Raw genomic sequence first — 14,692 nt, 5'->3', positions numbered from 1 at the left:
CAGCCCCACTGAAATGCCCCGTGAGTCTCCTGAACACGGCTGCTCTCTGCAGGAGTGCGGTCCTGGTCCCCGAACAGAAGGTGGCTGCCTGGCTGTGTGTGACTAGATGCCTAAACGGCTGCTTGAGCTCAGGAAGCCGGTAATGGCCTCCAACGCACTTGCTTCTGCCTGGAGGTCAGGGGATGAGGGGCTCGGTGGGGGCGGCTCTGACCCAGTATGTGATCTCAAGTCCCTGCACGGGCTGGCCCTGACCTACCCCGTGTGCAGGAAGGCAAGCCCTCGCTCTGTGCGTTTCAGCCACAGGAGCCTTCTTTCAGCTCCTCAGACACGCCAGGGTCCCTCCTGCCACTGGGCCTTTGCCCATGCCACCCTCTCTCCCTGCAATGCTTGCCTGGGACCCTCTCATGCTGGGTGACTCCTGCCCAGCACATGATGTCTCAGTTCACAGGCTGCCTCCTCAGGGAAGCCGCCCAGGCCCCTCAGTCCAGGCGAGATTCACTTACTAAGTTCTCATAGACCCCTCATTCCTTTCCTTCACAACACCCGGCTCACTTTGTAATATGTTCACTCGTGTGATTATTTTGGTTAATGTCTGTCTCCCCATATTAATAACAACGGCCATCACACAGATGGGCTGGTGGTATTACTACCCCCATGTTACAGAAGTAGAAACTGAGGCACAGGGACATTAACTGATTCTCCCAAGTCCAAGTTCATACAGCTAGTACATAGCCAGACTACGTGGTCTGGCTCCGAGTCTGCAGCCTTGACCGCTACGATGAGGGCAGAACTGGACATGCATTTCCTCACTGTTGGATGCCTGGTGCTCAGCACAGTGCCTGGCACATAGGAGGTGCTGAATAAAGATTTGTTGAGTGAATGGCTGTGGTCAGAAGGAGGCCCATCTCCTGAACTCATCCGTGAGAGGAGAGGACCATCTTCATGTGGCCTCACGGGGCCGTCCTAAGCTCTTTCCTGCCCAAGGCACCCCAAGCTGCTGTCAGAAGGGGCTTGGGTGGTGAAAGAAGGAAGAAAGGAAAAGGGAAGCTTAGACCTCACACCCCAGTCCTCCATGCTTCCACCTTCAACCCTGAATTGTCCTCATCCAATGAGAATCACTGGGAATTTTCTTCCTGTTCAGCTGAGGCCCAGGGGCTAGACGTGCACAGGGAAGGGCTAGGGCGAATGGTCTAGGCTACCAGGCAGTGTGCTCAGACCTGCACCCCTCCACGCTGAGACATCATCAGGGCTCGGTTAACAAGGGTCCTCAAGTCCCAGCACTGGGCAAAGTCCCACATGATGAAGCTGCATCTCCTAAACCACACAAAGTCCTCAACACAGGCATGTGGCACAAATCCAACCCGGCCAGCAGACAGGGACTTTGGGGAGTTTCTTAAGAATCCTGGTTCTACCAACTGAAGATCGGATAAACTGCAGTACACTGTACCCAACAAAATGGAATATTAGCCGGCCATAAAAAGGAATGAAGTACCGCTACATGCCACAATGCGGATGAACCTCAAATACATTACACCAAGTGAAAGAAGCCAGTCACAGAATGTCACATACTGCATAACACCATTCGTATAACATGTGCAGAGGAGGAAAATACATAGACACAGACAGCGGATTCGTGTCTGGGGAGAGGTGAACGATGAGTGACTGCTCAGTGGGTACAGGGTTCTCTTCTGAGATGATCAAAATGTTTTGGATGAGAGGTGATGATTGTACAACACTGTGCGATACTAAACACCGCTGAACTGAACACTTTAAAAGAGTTAATTTTATGTTATATGAATTTCAACTCAATTTAAAAAAAAAAAAGACCCCAGTTCTGCCACTTCTTGGTTGTGCCCTTGTGGTCAAGTTCCTTAACAACTCTGCACCTCAGTTTCTTCCCCTGGAAGATGAGGGTATTTCACAGAGTTGCTACCAGGACTATGTGAAGCACTTAGCAAAACGCCAGGAATGTCCCAAGTGCTGTAAATGCATTTCCTGTGGCTGCGGCTTGCAATTAACAATCAGAATTCCTTGACCCATCCGGGAACCACTGAGCAGACTGAAGGAATGAAAAGTCCAGGAGTGACCACGCACCGATGCCTGGGCGTCCACATTACTTCATTTAATTTCAAGTTCTAGGGTCCCTAGGATCTGTGCTGAATGTTATCAAGCGTTTGACTTCCCTGCAAAGCTTCCTCTGTTCTGTTTTAATACTGATTTCTTTGAACTTACTTACCTAGTAGAGGCTGTATTTGGGGGAATGAGGATTAAGACAAAGTATGTGTTAAAGGTAGCAGCGGAGGGCCTGGCACACAGTAGGTGCGCGGTTTAAGTGTTTGCACTGTTGGTCTGGGGGTTAGTCTCGCTTGATCGGTCCCATAAAATCACTGGTCTTTGGGACAGTGAAGAGAAGCCCCAGCCACCTGCTTCCTGTCTGTGCTGTTTCCTGTGGAAGCACCGCAGAACGGCCCCGGTGCCCCCAGCCTGCAGCCCTGGCAGTGTGACGAGACGACGCTTGGACCTACAGTTAATGTAACTTAAACATTCACGTGCTGGGCCCCGCTGGGTTAGACTTTGCAGCTGTGGATCCCCAAGAGGCAGAACTAGTAGACCCTGGGTTCAGCTTGAAACATGTACACAGCTCCCCTGCCTAGGAGCTCCTGTACACACACACCACCCACATGTGCACGCACGTCTGTACACACCACAGACCAATATGAGCTCTGGGAGGGGCTGTGGACCCACACAACCCCCCTGTCCTCACCTCTGACTTGCCCCAAGACCTGGGCCCCAGGGGAGGACAGACATTGTGAGGTCTCTTACTACGAGTCCAAACCAAACAATAAGACAAAATGCTGTGGTTTTCACCCCTTCCTGGGGCCCATCTAAGATATGCTGGGCGTAGTTCCCTGCCTTACTAAACAAAATATATTAAATAAAACCATCATGCCTTTTGAGGATTCATTTTCGTCCGTGTCCTGGGTACACAACCAGCTCCACCTGGAGCCCAGAAGGACCGGGAAGTCATGTGGACAGCAGAGCGGGAAGGCCCCGGGTCTTTAAACACGCTCAGCTGGCACAGGCCAAGTGCAGGAATGTTCTTCACGTCCACGAATGAGCTGGTTCTACCCTGTTTTTCCTTGAAACATTCAGTTTTTGAGTCTAACTCTACTTTTCCCACTTGTGATGGAGACACACGTTCAAGAAACTTGATATTCTGCCTGTTTTAAGGTAGAAAAATTGAGATGCGGAAGGTTGCAGCAACTTGAGCCGATTTACACAGCCAGTTGGTGACCGCACGGAATCGGAAACAAGGCTGTTTGCGCCCCGGGCCTGAACAAGGCTGGTGCCCAGTTAGGACCAGCAAGTCTTTACTATGTAAGGAAGGAAGAGTCTGGTCCCCCCAGGTAGGGCCGGACAGGGGACACAGAGAGGTGATGTCAAGTCACAGAACAGCTCAGAGTCACCACCGGGGGGCTGGCTCTGCTGTTGGATGTCCCCCGACTTTTCAAAGCCTTTTAGAAGTGTCTGATGTGGGCATTCCTGCCTCCTGGGCTCCTAAGTTTGCTTATGCTTCCTGGGATGGGAGCAGGAGTGGTTTTGGGAGCTACAGATGGGGCGGCAGATGGGAAGGGAAAACCGATCAGAGTTGCCCAGGATAAAACCATTCATCTGCAAAATTCATATGTTTTCGAGTGGGGCGACTTCATGGCAACAACAGCAAGAGGAAGCAGCAGTGCTTGACGCATGAAGTGCCCGTGGCCATGGGACTGGCAAAGCAGAGTGGGCAGAGCGGGGAGGGGGCTGCACCATGGAAGTGAGAGCAGTGAGGCGGAGGGACAGACAGAGTGACCTGGAGCATCAGAACAAAAAACGCTATGTACAAGATGACTCCCTTCTCTGAACCCCCAAATACGTTGGGCACACGGTTTGAGACGGGATTTCTGAGATACGAGATGCAACCCTGGATGCAGCTTAGACATAAACAGTTGACGCTTACCGAGCCCCTTCCAAGTGCCCGACAGGCTGCTAGGTTCTATCACTATACTCCAATTTCACAGAGATTGGATTTACACCCCCACCCCGGTTGCACGGCTGGCCAAGTGGTGGCACTCAGATTCGAACCCTAAGCAGTCTAAGGGAGTCTGTGCACTCACCCACCTGGCTGCTGAGCAGAGCTGGCACTTCAGGTTAAGTGCCCACAGGTGTGGCTTCGATTTGCAAATCAACACAACACAGGACCTCTTGGGGGTGCCACTGGGCACAGCTACCTGGCCTCAAGAGGTCTCTGTCCCAGAACTGCCCCCTGACCTGGGCTGACATGACCTCTGAGGCCTCCTCACTGCGAGTGTGGGCAAGGAAGAGTATCGGAACCTTGAGCACAGCTCCTCAGACTTGGGGACAACAGGTGGCCTCTAAGTACCTTCCCTCGATATTCCCTGCCACCAAGTTGGTCGAACCACTACCCCGCCCAGCCACAAGCTCAAGGCGTGGGACTGTTTCCTTCTGTGCTTTCCAGGCAGCCTGGGGCCATCTCACAGTCTGGGCCTGCTGACAGCCCAAGAGGCCAACTTCAAGCAGAAAGAAGACCAACTTTGGAACCAGACAGAACTGGTTCTAATCCCCGCTCTGCCACAGACTCATCCCATGATCTTGGGCCTCAGTCTGCCCATCTGTAAAACAGGTTTGCTGTGAGGATGGAAGGAAACACCTGCCACGTTAGCTGCGGTACACAGCATTTTGGGACATCTCTGAATTCAGTCCTTTCATGGGAGATGGAGGAAGAATGTTCTAATCCCTTCTTACTCTGTACTTGTCTAAACTTACCTCTTCTCATTCTTTTATTATATTCTGTCCATTTTAAAAATTTCACAAATGCAACAAGTTCATTCCTGACCCACACGGGGCTCAGGCTGGTCCCTCTATGAGAAATGGCAGTTCTCAAGTGGAGGCGATTTTGGCCCCCAGGGGACATTGGCCAGTGTCGGGCGACATTTGTGGTTGGCACAAGTGGATGGTGGGGGGTGCTCCTGGCACCTAGCGGGCAGAGGCCAGAGACGCTGCTAAACATCCCACAATGCACAGCAGGGTCACCCACAGCAAGGAAATATCCATCCCCAAATATCAATAGTGCCATGGGTGGAAAATCCTGGTCTAAATGACCTTCTCTTTCTGGTTTCCCTGAAACCTGGGTCCCCTTCTTGTCTTTCAGGTCTCAACTCAAAACAGAAGATCCAGAGGCCTTTCTGACCCCCTGCCCATGCCCCTCCTGTTTTTCTCCACTCCCACACCTTCCTTTCTTTATAGCCCTTTCACTTCCTGCATGATGTCTCTCTTGCACGATTATCTAATTCCATCTTCTCAACTCAGATACGTGCTCCACGAGCAAGGGAGAAGTAGGAGAAGCTGAATTGTTTTTGTTCATGAAATGCCCTAGTCGGTACACAGCACAGTAGTTGCTCAATAAATGTTTGTTGGATGAGTGAATAAATCATGGTAAGTATTAATAAAAATCTGCCAGCAATGTTCTATAACTAATCCCTTTTATCCCTGCTCTCCTATGAACAAAAGAAAACAGGTATCTTTCTAGCATATGTCATTTTTCTCAGGTTTAAGGTTGTCAGGTGTATCCTGCCCAAACTGACCAGAGATTGCACTTCCCTGCCCCACCACAGGGTCCAGGGTCTCTCAGCAGAGGAAGGGATGTCCCTGAGCCTGGGACTGACGTCAGGCACCAAGGACCATGCTGTGGAAGACAAAGAAGCCATTTCTGGCTTTACAGAGAGGCCTTCCTCTCATGCCTCCATCCAAAACCCACACTCTTGGGTATACGTGACCTGGATATCTGACGACATTAAGAAATGGCTGTTAATATTTTCAATGTAGTTGTATTGATGTTATAGTAAAAGAGAGAGACTTTATCTTTTTGAGATATATGCTGAAATATTTCTATATATAAGATTACATATTATTTATATATATATTAGATATAATTATAGGTATCTTAGATTTGTTTCAAAATAAAGCAGGGTGGGGGAAGAGGGTGAAACTCTGGACACAAGACTGGCCATGAACTGGTCCAGGCGATGCATACACAAGGTCTCATTATGCTATTCTTGATATTCCTGTGCACGTTTGGAAACAGCCCTAATAAGAGTTTATTTCTTATAAGACGCCATCATCTATCTCTCGGAGAATGCTGTACCCACTGCTCTCGTGCCATCACCTCCACCCCCACCCACTTTCCTTTTTTCCCTTGTCAACAAATCAGGACGATGACACAGTCACAGTCAGGGCTGCCCTCTCCATAGGAAACAGAGTTCACTTTCTTTCTTTCTATTTTTTTTTTTCTTACAGGATTTTTAGGGGATTTTCTTTGCTATGGTCTGTTTTAAAGAGCTGGAAGTCAATGTCCCCACAAAGGGACAGGCCTTCTCGGTGGCATGTGAAGACTGCCACTGCTTGTGTTTCCTGCCATCCTGGGGCTGCTGGCTCCAGACAAGGGCGACTGGGCAGGCCGTGGGACCAGGTGGGCAGACCTTCCAAAGCAGCTAGAAATCTGCAGTTCCACGTGCACTCTCCCAGGTTTAAAATGTGGGCAATTGACCCATTTGTTAAAATGTGAAAGTGGCCGAACAGACACACCCCTGGGACTCACACGCTGTGAAGACACCTGTTTGGGATCCTGCCTGGACTGTCACCAACGCACCCTCCCTTCTTCCACTCTGCCCCCTTTCAGCTTCACATTTAAGCCAGACTTGGTCCCTCCTCTGCTCAAAACATGCCAGTGGCTTCTATCACTCTCAGACAAACAGCCAAATTCTAGAATCTCCATGATGTAGCCCCAATTTACTCTCTGACCTCATGTCTCTTGTTTCTCTGTAGGCAAAGAAAGTGACTCACTCTTTCATCATCTTCCATTCTCATCCGTGAGGACCTTCCTGGCCACCCTTGTCAAAATATTAATAACAACTCTCTCCTACTTCTGCCCTGTGCTTTAATTTTTACAACATACCCATTTTACTTATTTTGGTTGTTGTCACCCTTCCTTTTTTTTTTTTTAAGTTTTTTTTAGAGATGGGGTCTTGCTATGTTGCCCAGGCTAGTCTCATACTTCTGGCCTCCCGTAGATCTCCCACCTCAGCCTCTGAAAGTGCTGGGATTACAGGTGTGAGCCACCGTGCCTGTCCTGTCTCCCTACTTGAATGGAAGCCCCATGCGGGGAGGGGTTTCAGTCTCTTTAGTGCACTGGAACACCCTTGAACAGAGCTAGGAAAACCATGTGCTCACTAAATATCTGTTGAATGAGTGAATGAATGAATGAATGCACTAATGATTCTCAGGTCCGATCCGAATCCTGTGCCGAGAGATCTTATGGAGACTATGCGTAAGCTCTCCGCGGCATCGCAAGGAAGCAAAAGCATCTCTGCATAGGAAGCAGGTGCCTCTGCCTGCTGTTTCCCCAGCCACAATGAAGGGTGGCAGGACCTTACGCTGGCCTGGCCTGGGGCCACCGGCCGCCTTACCTGATGGGGTAGTCGGCGGCACTGAGGTTGATGAAGAAGTCCCAGGACCAGTCGGTCATCTCCAGGAGGTCCCGCATGCTCTGCAGGTAGGTGGACAGGAGGCTGGCTCCCCCCCAGATGGTGGCCATCCTCCAGGGGGTGACGCGGACGTTGCCGTACTGCCTGGCAAACTGCAGCACTTGCCGATGCAGGTAATTAGAGCGCTTTTCGCAGGAGAGAAAGGGTGACATTCAGCAGCCCAGAAAACACCGAGACATGCCCCCCACCCCGGTTCCCCTCCCTGTGCCTTCTCTTCCAGTCAACAGTGCTTCTGAGCAGAGTGAACTCTGCCGAGTAACTGATTCCGGCCTAGGGCATCTCTCGGCACTGCTACTCAAACTTGCATTATCTTAAAAATTTCACATTAGATGTCTGAAAGGCACGTTCCCTGGACCCACCTCTGAACTAATGGGTCACTAGGCTTGGGCTGGCGGTGCCTGGGACCCTGCATTTTTACATATGATAGGTTGTTGTGGCCTAAGGATAACAAACTGAGAAACAGGGCTCTACCTAAGCATTTTGGGGGTAGAGTTTCTGTTTTGGGTCAGACCTTTTGGATAAAACATCCCCTTTGCCTTCTAGACTAAAGATGCAATCATGTCCCATCAGCCAACCAACAGAAACCTCTGGGACAAGACCGCACAGGCATTTGCAAGGCTGCCGCAGGTTTTGTTAATAAAGTTTTATTGGCACACAGCCGAACCCATTGGTTGACATGTCCTCTGTGGCTGCTTTTGCACCGTAAGGGCAGCGCTGAGCAGCTGCGACAGACAGCGCATGGCCCGCAAAAGCTAAAACGTTTACTCTCTGGCCTTTTATAGAAGAAGCGTGCCAGATCCTGGGTGGGTATTGCCACAGAGTATGTGAGTGCCAGGCAGAAGGCGCTGGGCCGCGAAGAGAAGAGGTGAGAAAAACAGTGTTTATGGAGAAAGTTGAGAGTCATAGCTGGCAACTTTGAAACCAACACATACACACACACACACACACACGCACACACATGCACACACATGCACACACATGCACACTCATGCACACGCGCTGAGGAAAGGCAGCTGGGCATCTTCCGCACCTTCTCTGAAAGGGAGGCAGCCTGGAGTAGTGATGGAGGAGGAAGGTGTCGGAGGGAAAGGCAGGCCTTGGAGGAAGCCCAGCATGGGGGGATCGGAGGAGGTGCCTCACCTTGTCCACGTGGATGTAGTAGAAGTGGTCCTTGTGGTAGATGGCCTTGAACATGCGCTGCAGCTGCCGAGAGGCACGGCCGTGGACCACCAGGACGAAGGCAATTCTGACCGGGTTGGCCGGCATGTATTCCACGGAGTCCTCGTCCCACTGGACGTTCTTGTTGGCTTTGCCTGGGGGAAAACCAAGAGACCACAGAGGTGAGGGTGAGCCGTCCTTTGGAGAGTGGGATGTTTCTCGGATGCTTTTTTCTTTCTTTCTTTCTTTTTTTTTTTTTTGAGATAGGCTCTCGCTCTGTCACCTGAGCTAGAGCGCAGTGGCATCATCATCGCTCACTGCAACCTCAAACTCCTGAAGTTCGAGCAATCCTCCTGCCTCAGCTTCCTGAGTAGCTGGGACTACAGGTGTGTGCCACTTTGTTCAGTTATTTTTTCGAGTTTTTGTAGAGACAGGGTCTCGCTATGTTGCTCAGGCTGGTCTTGAACTCCTGGCCTCAAGTGATCCTCCTACCTCGGCCTCCCAAAGTGTTAGGATTATAGGTGTGAGCCACCGCTCCTGGCCTCTGATGCTTTTTCTGAGACTATTTATGGGGTGTGGCTGTCATATTGGGCCCTGAAACTTGATTCCACTTAACCAAGCATGTCCCAGACCCCCACAATGCCTAGGCACAAAAGGGGTACTTATAGTTTGTACCCCCGAAAAGCTTAAAAAAACTGTTGGAGACATAGGAACACATAATTAACTATGGAGAAGGCAGGAGAAGGTGAGAGCTATAAGAGATGTATCTTCAAACCATAGAGGAAGAAGCAGTTCATTCTAAGTTAGGAAATACAAGATACACGTGCTGTTTTTGCCCATCCATAATCCATTCTCCCTTCTTCTCCTAACAGCTTCTATTATGCTAGTTTGTTTGAGTTGTGGTAAGAGCAGATAACACGAGATCTACCCTGTTAACCAATGTGTAAGTGCACAGTACGGTATTGCTACCCACAAGCACAACCTTGTACAGCAGATCTCTAGAGTGCATTCATCGTGCGTAACTGCAACTCTGGCATCCAACACCTTTTGAGGCACCATCCCCTTCTCCTCCACCTTCAGCCCATATGGACATGGAGAATCTAACTCCGTATCTATTCAGGGCTGGTCACATAGCTTAGGCGTGGTCAGTCAGAACACTGTCTCTCCCTGGCCACAGCATTGTTCAGAGACGGACATGTGACCCAACCAAGCTAAGTAGCCAAAAAGACAGAACTCCAGACTTCCGTTGTAACTACTAGATAAGAGAGAGTCTCGTTCTATTTGACACAAGACTGGAAGAGTCTAAGAGCCTTTCTGTTCCCACATGGGGAGGGCGGCACTGCTGAGTGGCAGTGCGGGTCCAGGTCCTGAGGACCCGGCTTGAGCCCCTGGACTGGTGAGGCCACCGTCATATGGTATCTTCCAGAAATGAAGCCAGATCCTGCACCAGGTGTGCCTGGATAACTGCTTCCAGACACCTTTTATCCCGAAGTCAGGCTCAAAGATCCCTCTCTTCCTTGCCCTTGCAGATACTCCAGGTAGCAAGGGGCAAGGCATGGGGGAGAAACACAGCTTCCTGGTTTAGGTCATTATAATTCCAGCTAGAATTCTCCTGGCTTTCCTTAGCCTGATTTCCTTTGGGTCTAACCCTATTTCTTACGGGTTCTAGTTTTACGGGACCCAGAAACATTGTCAGGGTAGTAGCGGGGTGTCAGTGGGGAAAGTTGAGAATTGAGCCTGTGTAGCTGGAGATCAGGGGTTGCCAGTTGTCCTCAGAAGGCTGCCCAATGACCAAGGCTCCTTCTATGTTGTTCCAGAGGACAGGACGAGATTAACGTGGATAATGTCCAAATCGCACCGTACAGCCTCTGTGGCCGTTGTGATCTGACTCCTCAGACCTCTCTGCTCTGGACCGGTCCCCTGTCCACCTCGACCCTGGCCTTCTTTCTGTTCCTTGAACAAGCTCATTTCTGCCCCAGGACCTTTCACCGGCTGTTCCTGCAGCCTGTCACATCCTCCGCCCAGACCTCGGCACGAGTGCGTCTCATGGTCACTAGTTGACAGTCCAAAAAAAGACCTCCCGCCCCTCACCCACCCAATCTTTCACTGTCTCTCGCCTCGCCCTATTTCAATTGAACACTGTCTAAAACTGTTCATCTGTTTACTTTTTTATCATCTGAACGCTCCACTAGAACGTAAGCTCCAAGAGATGAGGGACTACTTCAGTCTTGTCATCAAATATGCAGCACTTGAACGGTATCTGGCATACATCTGCTTCTTGGTGGGAAAAACAAAGCCACAGGATGGTACGTTTTGGCTCAGTACAATGACAATACCTTTTATTGCACATGGATCAGCCCGTGACATTCATGACATCATTTAATCCTCATAACGATGCCGCAAGGTAGTGAGTGCCATTGTCCCCACTTTCCAAATGTGGAAACCACAGCTTAGAGAGCTCAAGGGATTGGTTCCAGGACACACCACTTTAATTAGTTCAGCTGAGATTCAAGCCAGGTATGATTCCAAAGACCATATTCCATAACCACAAATATATGCTACGTTATCATACCTACAGTTTGGAAGGAAAAGTTTATAACAGTTATGCTTGTTGCTAGTCAAATATCTTACAAGTTAGTTTTTGCAGGCAAGTAGGCATGCATTTAAGGACTGCCATAGGTACTGTAGGTATTTCTGTATTACATGAGAGGCTGACTCTAAGTGATCGATAAAGCTACATCTTTACATCCAACCATCCATCCATTCATCCATTCATCCAAATCCAACCACTCATCCATCCAAACATATAGCAAACCATCCAACTACCCATCCAGCAAAGCAAGCAGCAGCCTATCATCCCAAACACCATCATCCATCCATTCAAGGCTTATGGGGCCTGTGGGATCAACCCTTGCTTATGTCTCTTGCCATGGTTGTGGAATGAGTGCATGAATGAATGAATTCCGAAGAAGAGTGGCTGCCCTGGTCCAGAGGAGCTGATGTTTGCTAAGCACCTGCTATGTACCTACGCTGTGGATGCACTGGGCTCTGCGTCCACCATTATTTGGCCCTGGGAAGAATGCATTATCCCCTGAGGCTCAGAGAGGCTGGCATGTTTCCCAGGTCACACAGTGAGTGAGGACAGGGGTGGGGAGGGGAAACCAAGCACTGCTGAGTCCAAACTAGCCCTGCTATTTCCACCCACCCTCTCCCAAAGCAGAGAGTCAGGAGACAGAGAGGGGTGATGTGAAGACTACGCTGACCTTTAAAAGGCACTTGGACATTGACATTCAGAAAGGCCTCTTGTAATTTCTCTTCGGGGTGTTAGAAGGCTGTGCAGATTTACAGACAGACAGACAGGGACGCGGAGGCTTTTCTTTTGGAGAAAGGGAAGGAGTCCTGGGAAACGACTCCAGGAAAAGAGCTTGCTTGGCTGAAATATAAAGTCACCCTTGGGTCAGACAGTTAGTGTGGGGAGCTGCAAAGAGAATGGGGAACAAAAAACCCAGAGTTCTTCTGGAGGACAGCTATTTTGAGGATGGGGTGGGTGGGAAGGAACAAAACTGTCTAAAGAAAAGGAGACAAGCAGACGGGGAGAGACGGAGACAGGGAGGAGAGGGGGGCCGGGGGAGAAAGATCAGCCTGCTGTGTGGCAAGCGATTGCTGTGCATGATCTTATTTACTTCCATCTGAACCTCTGCGAGAAGGGAGCTATTATCACCCTATTGTAAGGAGGAGGATGCGGAGGCTCAGAGAGGTCCCCGTTAAGAAGCGGCCGAGCTGAGAATGGATGAGTCTCTGACCCCAGAGCCCTGTCCTTGTCACTTCGCTCCATCAAACTATCCCCATTTCATAAAGAGGAAAGTCTGTTCCTAGACGTGTGTCAGCTGACTTTCAGCTGCAGGACAAATGACAGCGATGTGTGGGCAGAGCTACGTGGGCCTTTACGAACACGGAGCTCTTTGAAAGACCAAAACTCAAATACTGCCTGGCTCCTATATTTAAAAAAAAAAAAAAAAAAAACTATGAATTTAACAATATAATCAGATTCCCATGGCACAAAACAGAAAATAAATGGAAAAATCAGAGTGATTATAGGCAGCAGGAGAGGCTGACTTCAGACGAATGTTAAGAAGCCAGGTTTACGGGGAAGAATATCAAGTATATTTTTGCAGTGCAGGTGTGAAGGCTGCGGGAGGAGAGCCACGGAGGGCCCCGCCGCTAACTAGCTGTGCGACGCCAGGCCTGTTGCTCAGACTCAGTATTTCTCAGCATCGTTGTGAGTCAAGCGAGGACTATGTCATCTTCAGGCTCCAAAGAGACAGTGGAGGTGACGGTGCTTTGTGAACATCAATGTGCTGTACCGATGTCATGACATTGGTGATGATTATGGACGTGGTGCCTTGTAGGGATATGATCTGGGAGGAGAAAGTAAGGTACAGGGGTTTAGAGTAATGCCTGTGCTCAGGCAGATCCTGGTCTGGTTATGCAATCCTTCGAGCCTTAGTTTTCTCATTTGTAAAATGGGGATGTGTAATAACATAATCTGCCTCACATGGGTGTTCACGGGCAGTACTGAGCACAGTGCCTGGCATGTAGTAAATGCTCAATAAACCTGACTATTGTCATTATCATTCTTATTAAGCTACTCATCCGCCAGTGATCAGGATCAAGTTTGGTTTAAACAACTGGTCCAGCTCCAGATTTTTACCCCACGGTTGTACCGGCTCCCAGGGCCGTGTATACGCCAGAACCTGCTGCTTGCAAATAAACACCCACAACCGGAATTTCTCGCTGCAGCATTTGCCCAGACCACAATTAATAACAAATGCAAAGGAGCTGCTTGACTGGAATAGTTATTCTACCAACAAAGCCCTCAATTCTATTTATACTCTGAAAGGGCCTCTTCCGGCTGCTCCAAGGGCACTTTCTGACTTGCCTCCAAATTACAGGGTTGGTTGGGTCTTGGGAACACAGAGGAGTGGAAACGAGGTTGTATGCAAATGGGGCGTGGGTTGGGGAGCTCCCAGCTGGGGTGCAACCAGTTCCACGCTGCCTGGCATGGCGCAGGTGCTGGGCTTCAGAGCTGGGGGCTAGACGGAGCCCTCCACTGCAGGGACTTCGGAAAGACACCATCCCTCTGGGAGGGCTGGTTCTCCATCTACAAAGTGGGACGAGCAGTCCATCCCTGCCCGCTCTGGGGTCCAGGGTGACGTGTCATCGTTGACGGGGAACAGTCTCACGGCAGCACACATGTGGCAGGAGAGCAGGATTTGTGCTATCAGGAGAAACCCTTACGCATTCCAGCTTCTTGGTCAGACTTGGGTGGGAAATGCCTTTTTCCTACTGGGATAATTTAAAACAGGTTTTTGGTGAGAAACTTGGGAGTTGTTTGGTGCCCAGGAAGAATTCCCTGCTCTCAGTAGGCTTAGAAAAGGCAGCGTCGTGTGGCTGCATGAGCCCAGGATGCAGAGCCACGAACCGTGTTCAAATCCTGCTTCTGCTGTGACCCGGCTGTGGGACCCTGGGCAAGTCAATCCCCTACCCCGGTTTTGTGGACTCCCACAGACCAGGAACACTACCGAACGCATATTAAGCACTTATTATACCCTGAGTACTATCTACACGTGACCTCATTATTTAATCAGCCCAAGGCCCCAGAAGGCAGGTGGCACGTTTATAACGCACATCTCACCGTGAAGGATTCTGAGGCCGGGAGGTACGTGGTGACAAGTTACCCTCTCTGCTGAGCATCGGAATGGAGACCAACGCTTGGGTCTACCAGACTCCCAAACCCGTATTTTATCTGGGAGGGAGATGAAATTTCTGAATCGCCTGGTATTCGAACCTGATCAGAGAAAACCGTACTGCCTCGAGAGCCAGGGTGGTTTCCTTGATCCCTGTCACTCAGTTCCCTGTGAGCCAAGGTC

General features: G+C 50.0%; 1 protein-coding gene across 1 annotated transcript in view; it reads right to left on the bottom strand.

Moving 5' to 3' along the window:
• Nucleotides 1–14,692, bottom strand: part of XYLT1 (xylosyltransferase 1) — a 284,392-nt gene that overhangs the window by 65,122 nt on the left and 204,578 nt on the right. Inside the window, exons 4-5 of the mRNA XM_045542679.1 lie at nt 8,745–8,917; nt 7,527–7,729 (exon numbers count right to left, since the gene is read on the bottom strand). Of these exons, the coding sequence (XP_045398635.1) occupies nt 7,527–7,729; nt 8,745–8,917 (376 nt within the window). The remainder of the gene's footprint in view (nt 1–7,526; nt 7,730–8,744; nt 8,918–14,692) is intronic.

Source organism: Lemur catta, chromosome 2 (assembly GCF_020740605.2).
Source record: "Lemur catta isolate mLemCat1 chromosome 2, mLemCat1.pri, whole genome shotgun sequence".
In the NCBI taxonomy this organism is placed as follows: Eukaryota; Metazoa; Chordata; class Mammalia; order Primates; family Lemuridae; genus Lemur; species Lemur catta.
This window is presented reverse-complemented; position numbering and strand designations above follow the sequence as displayed.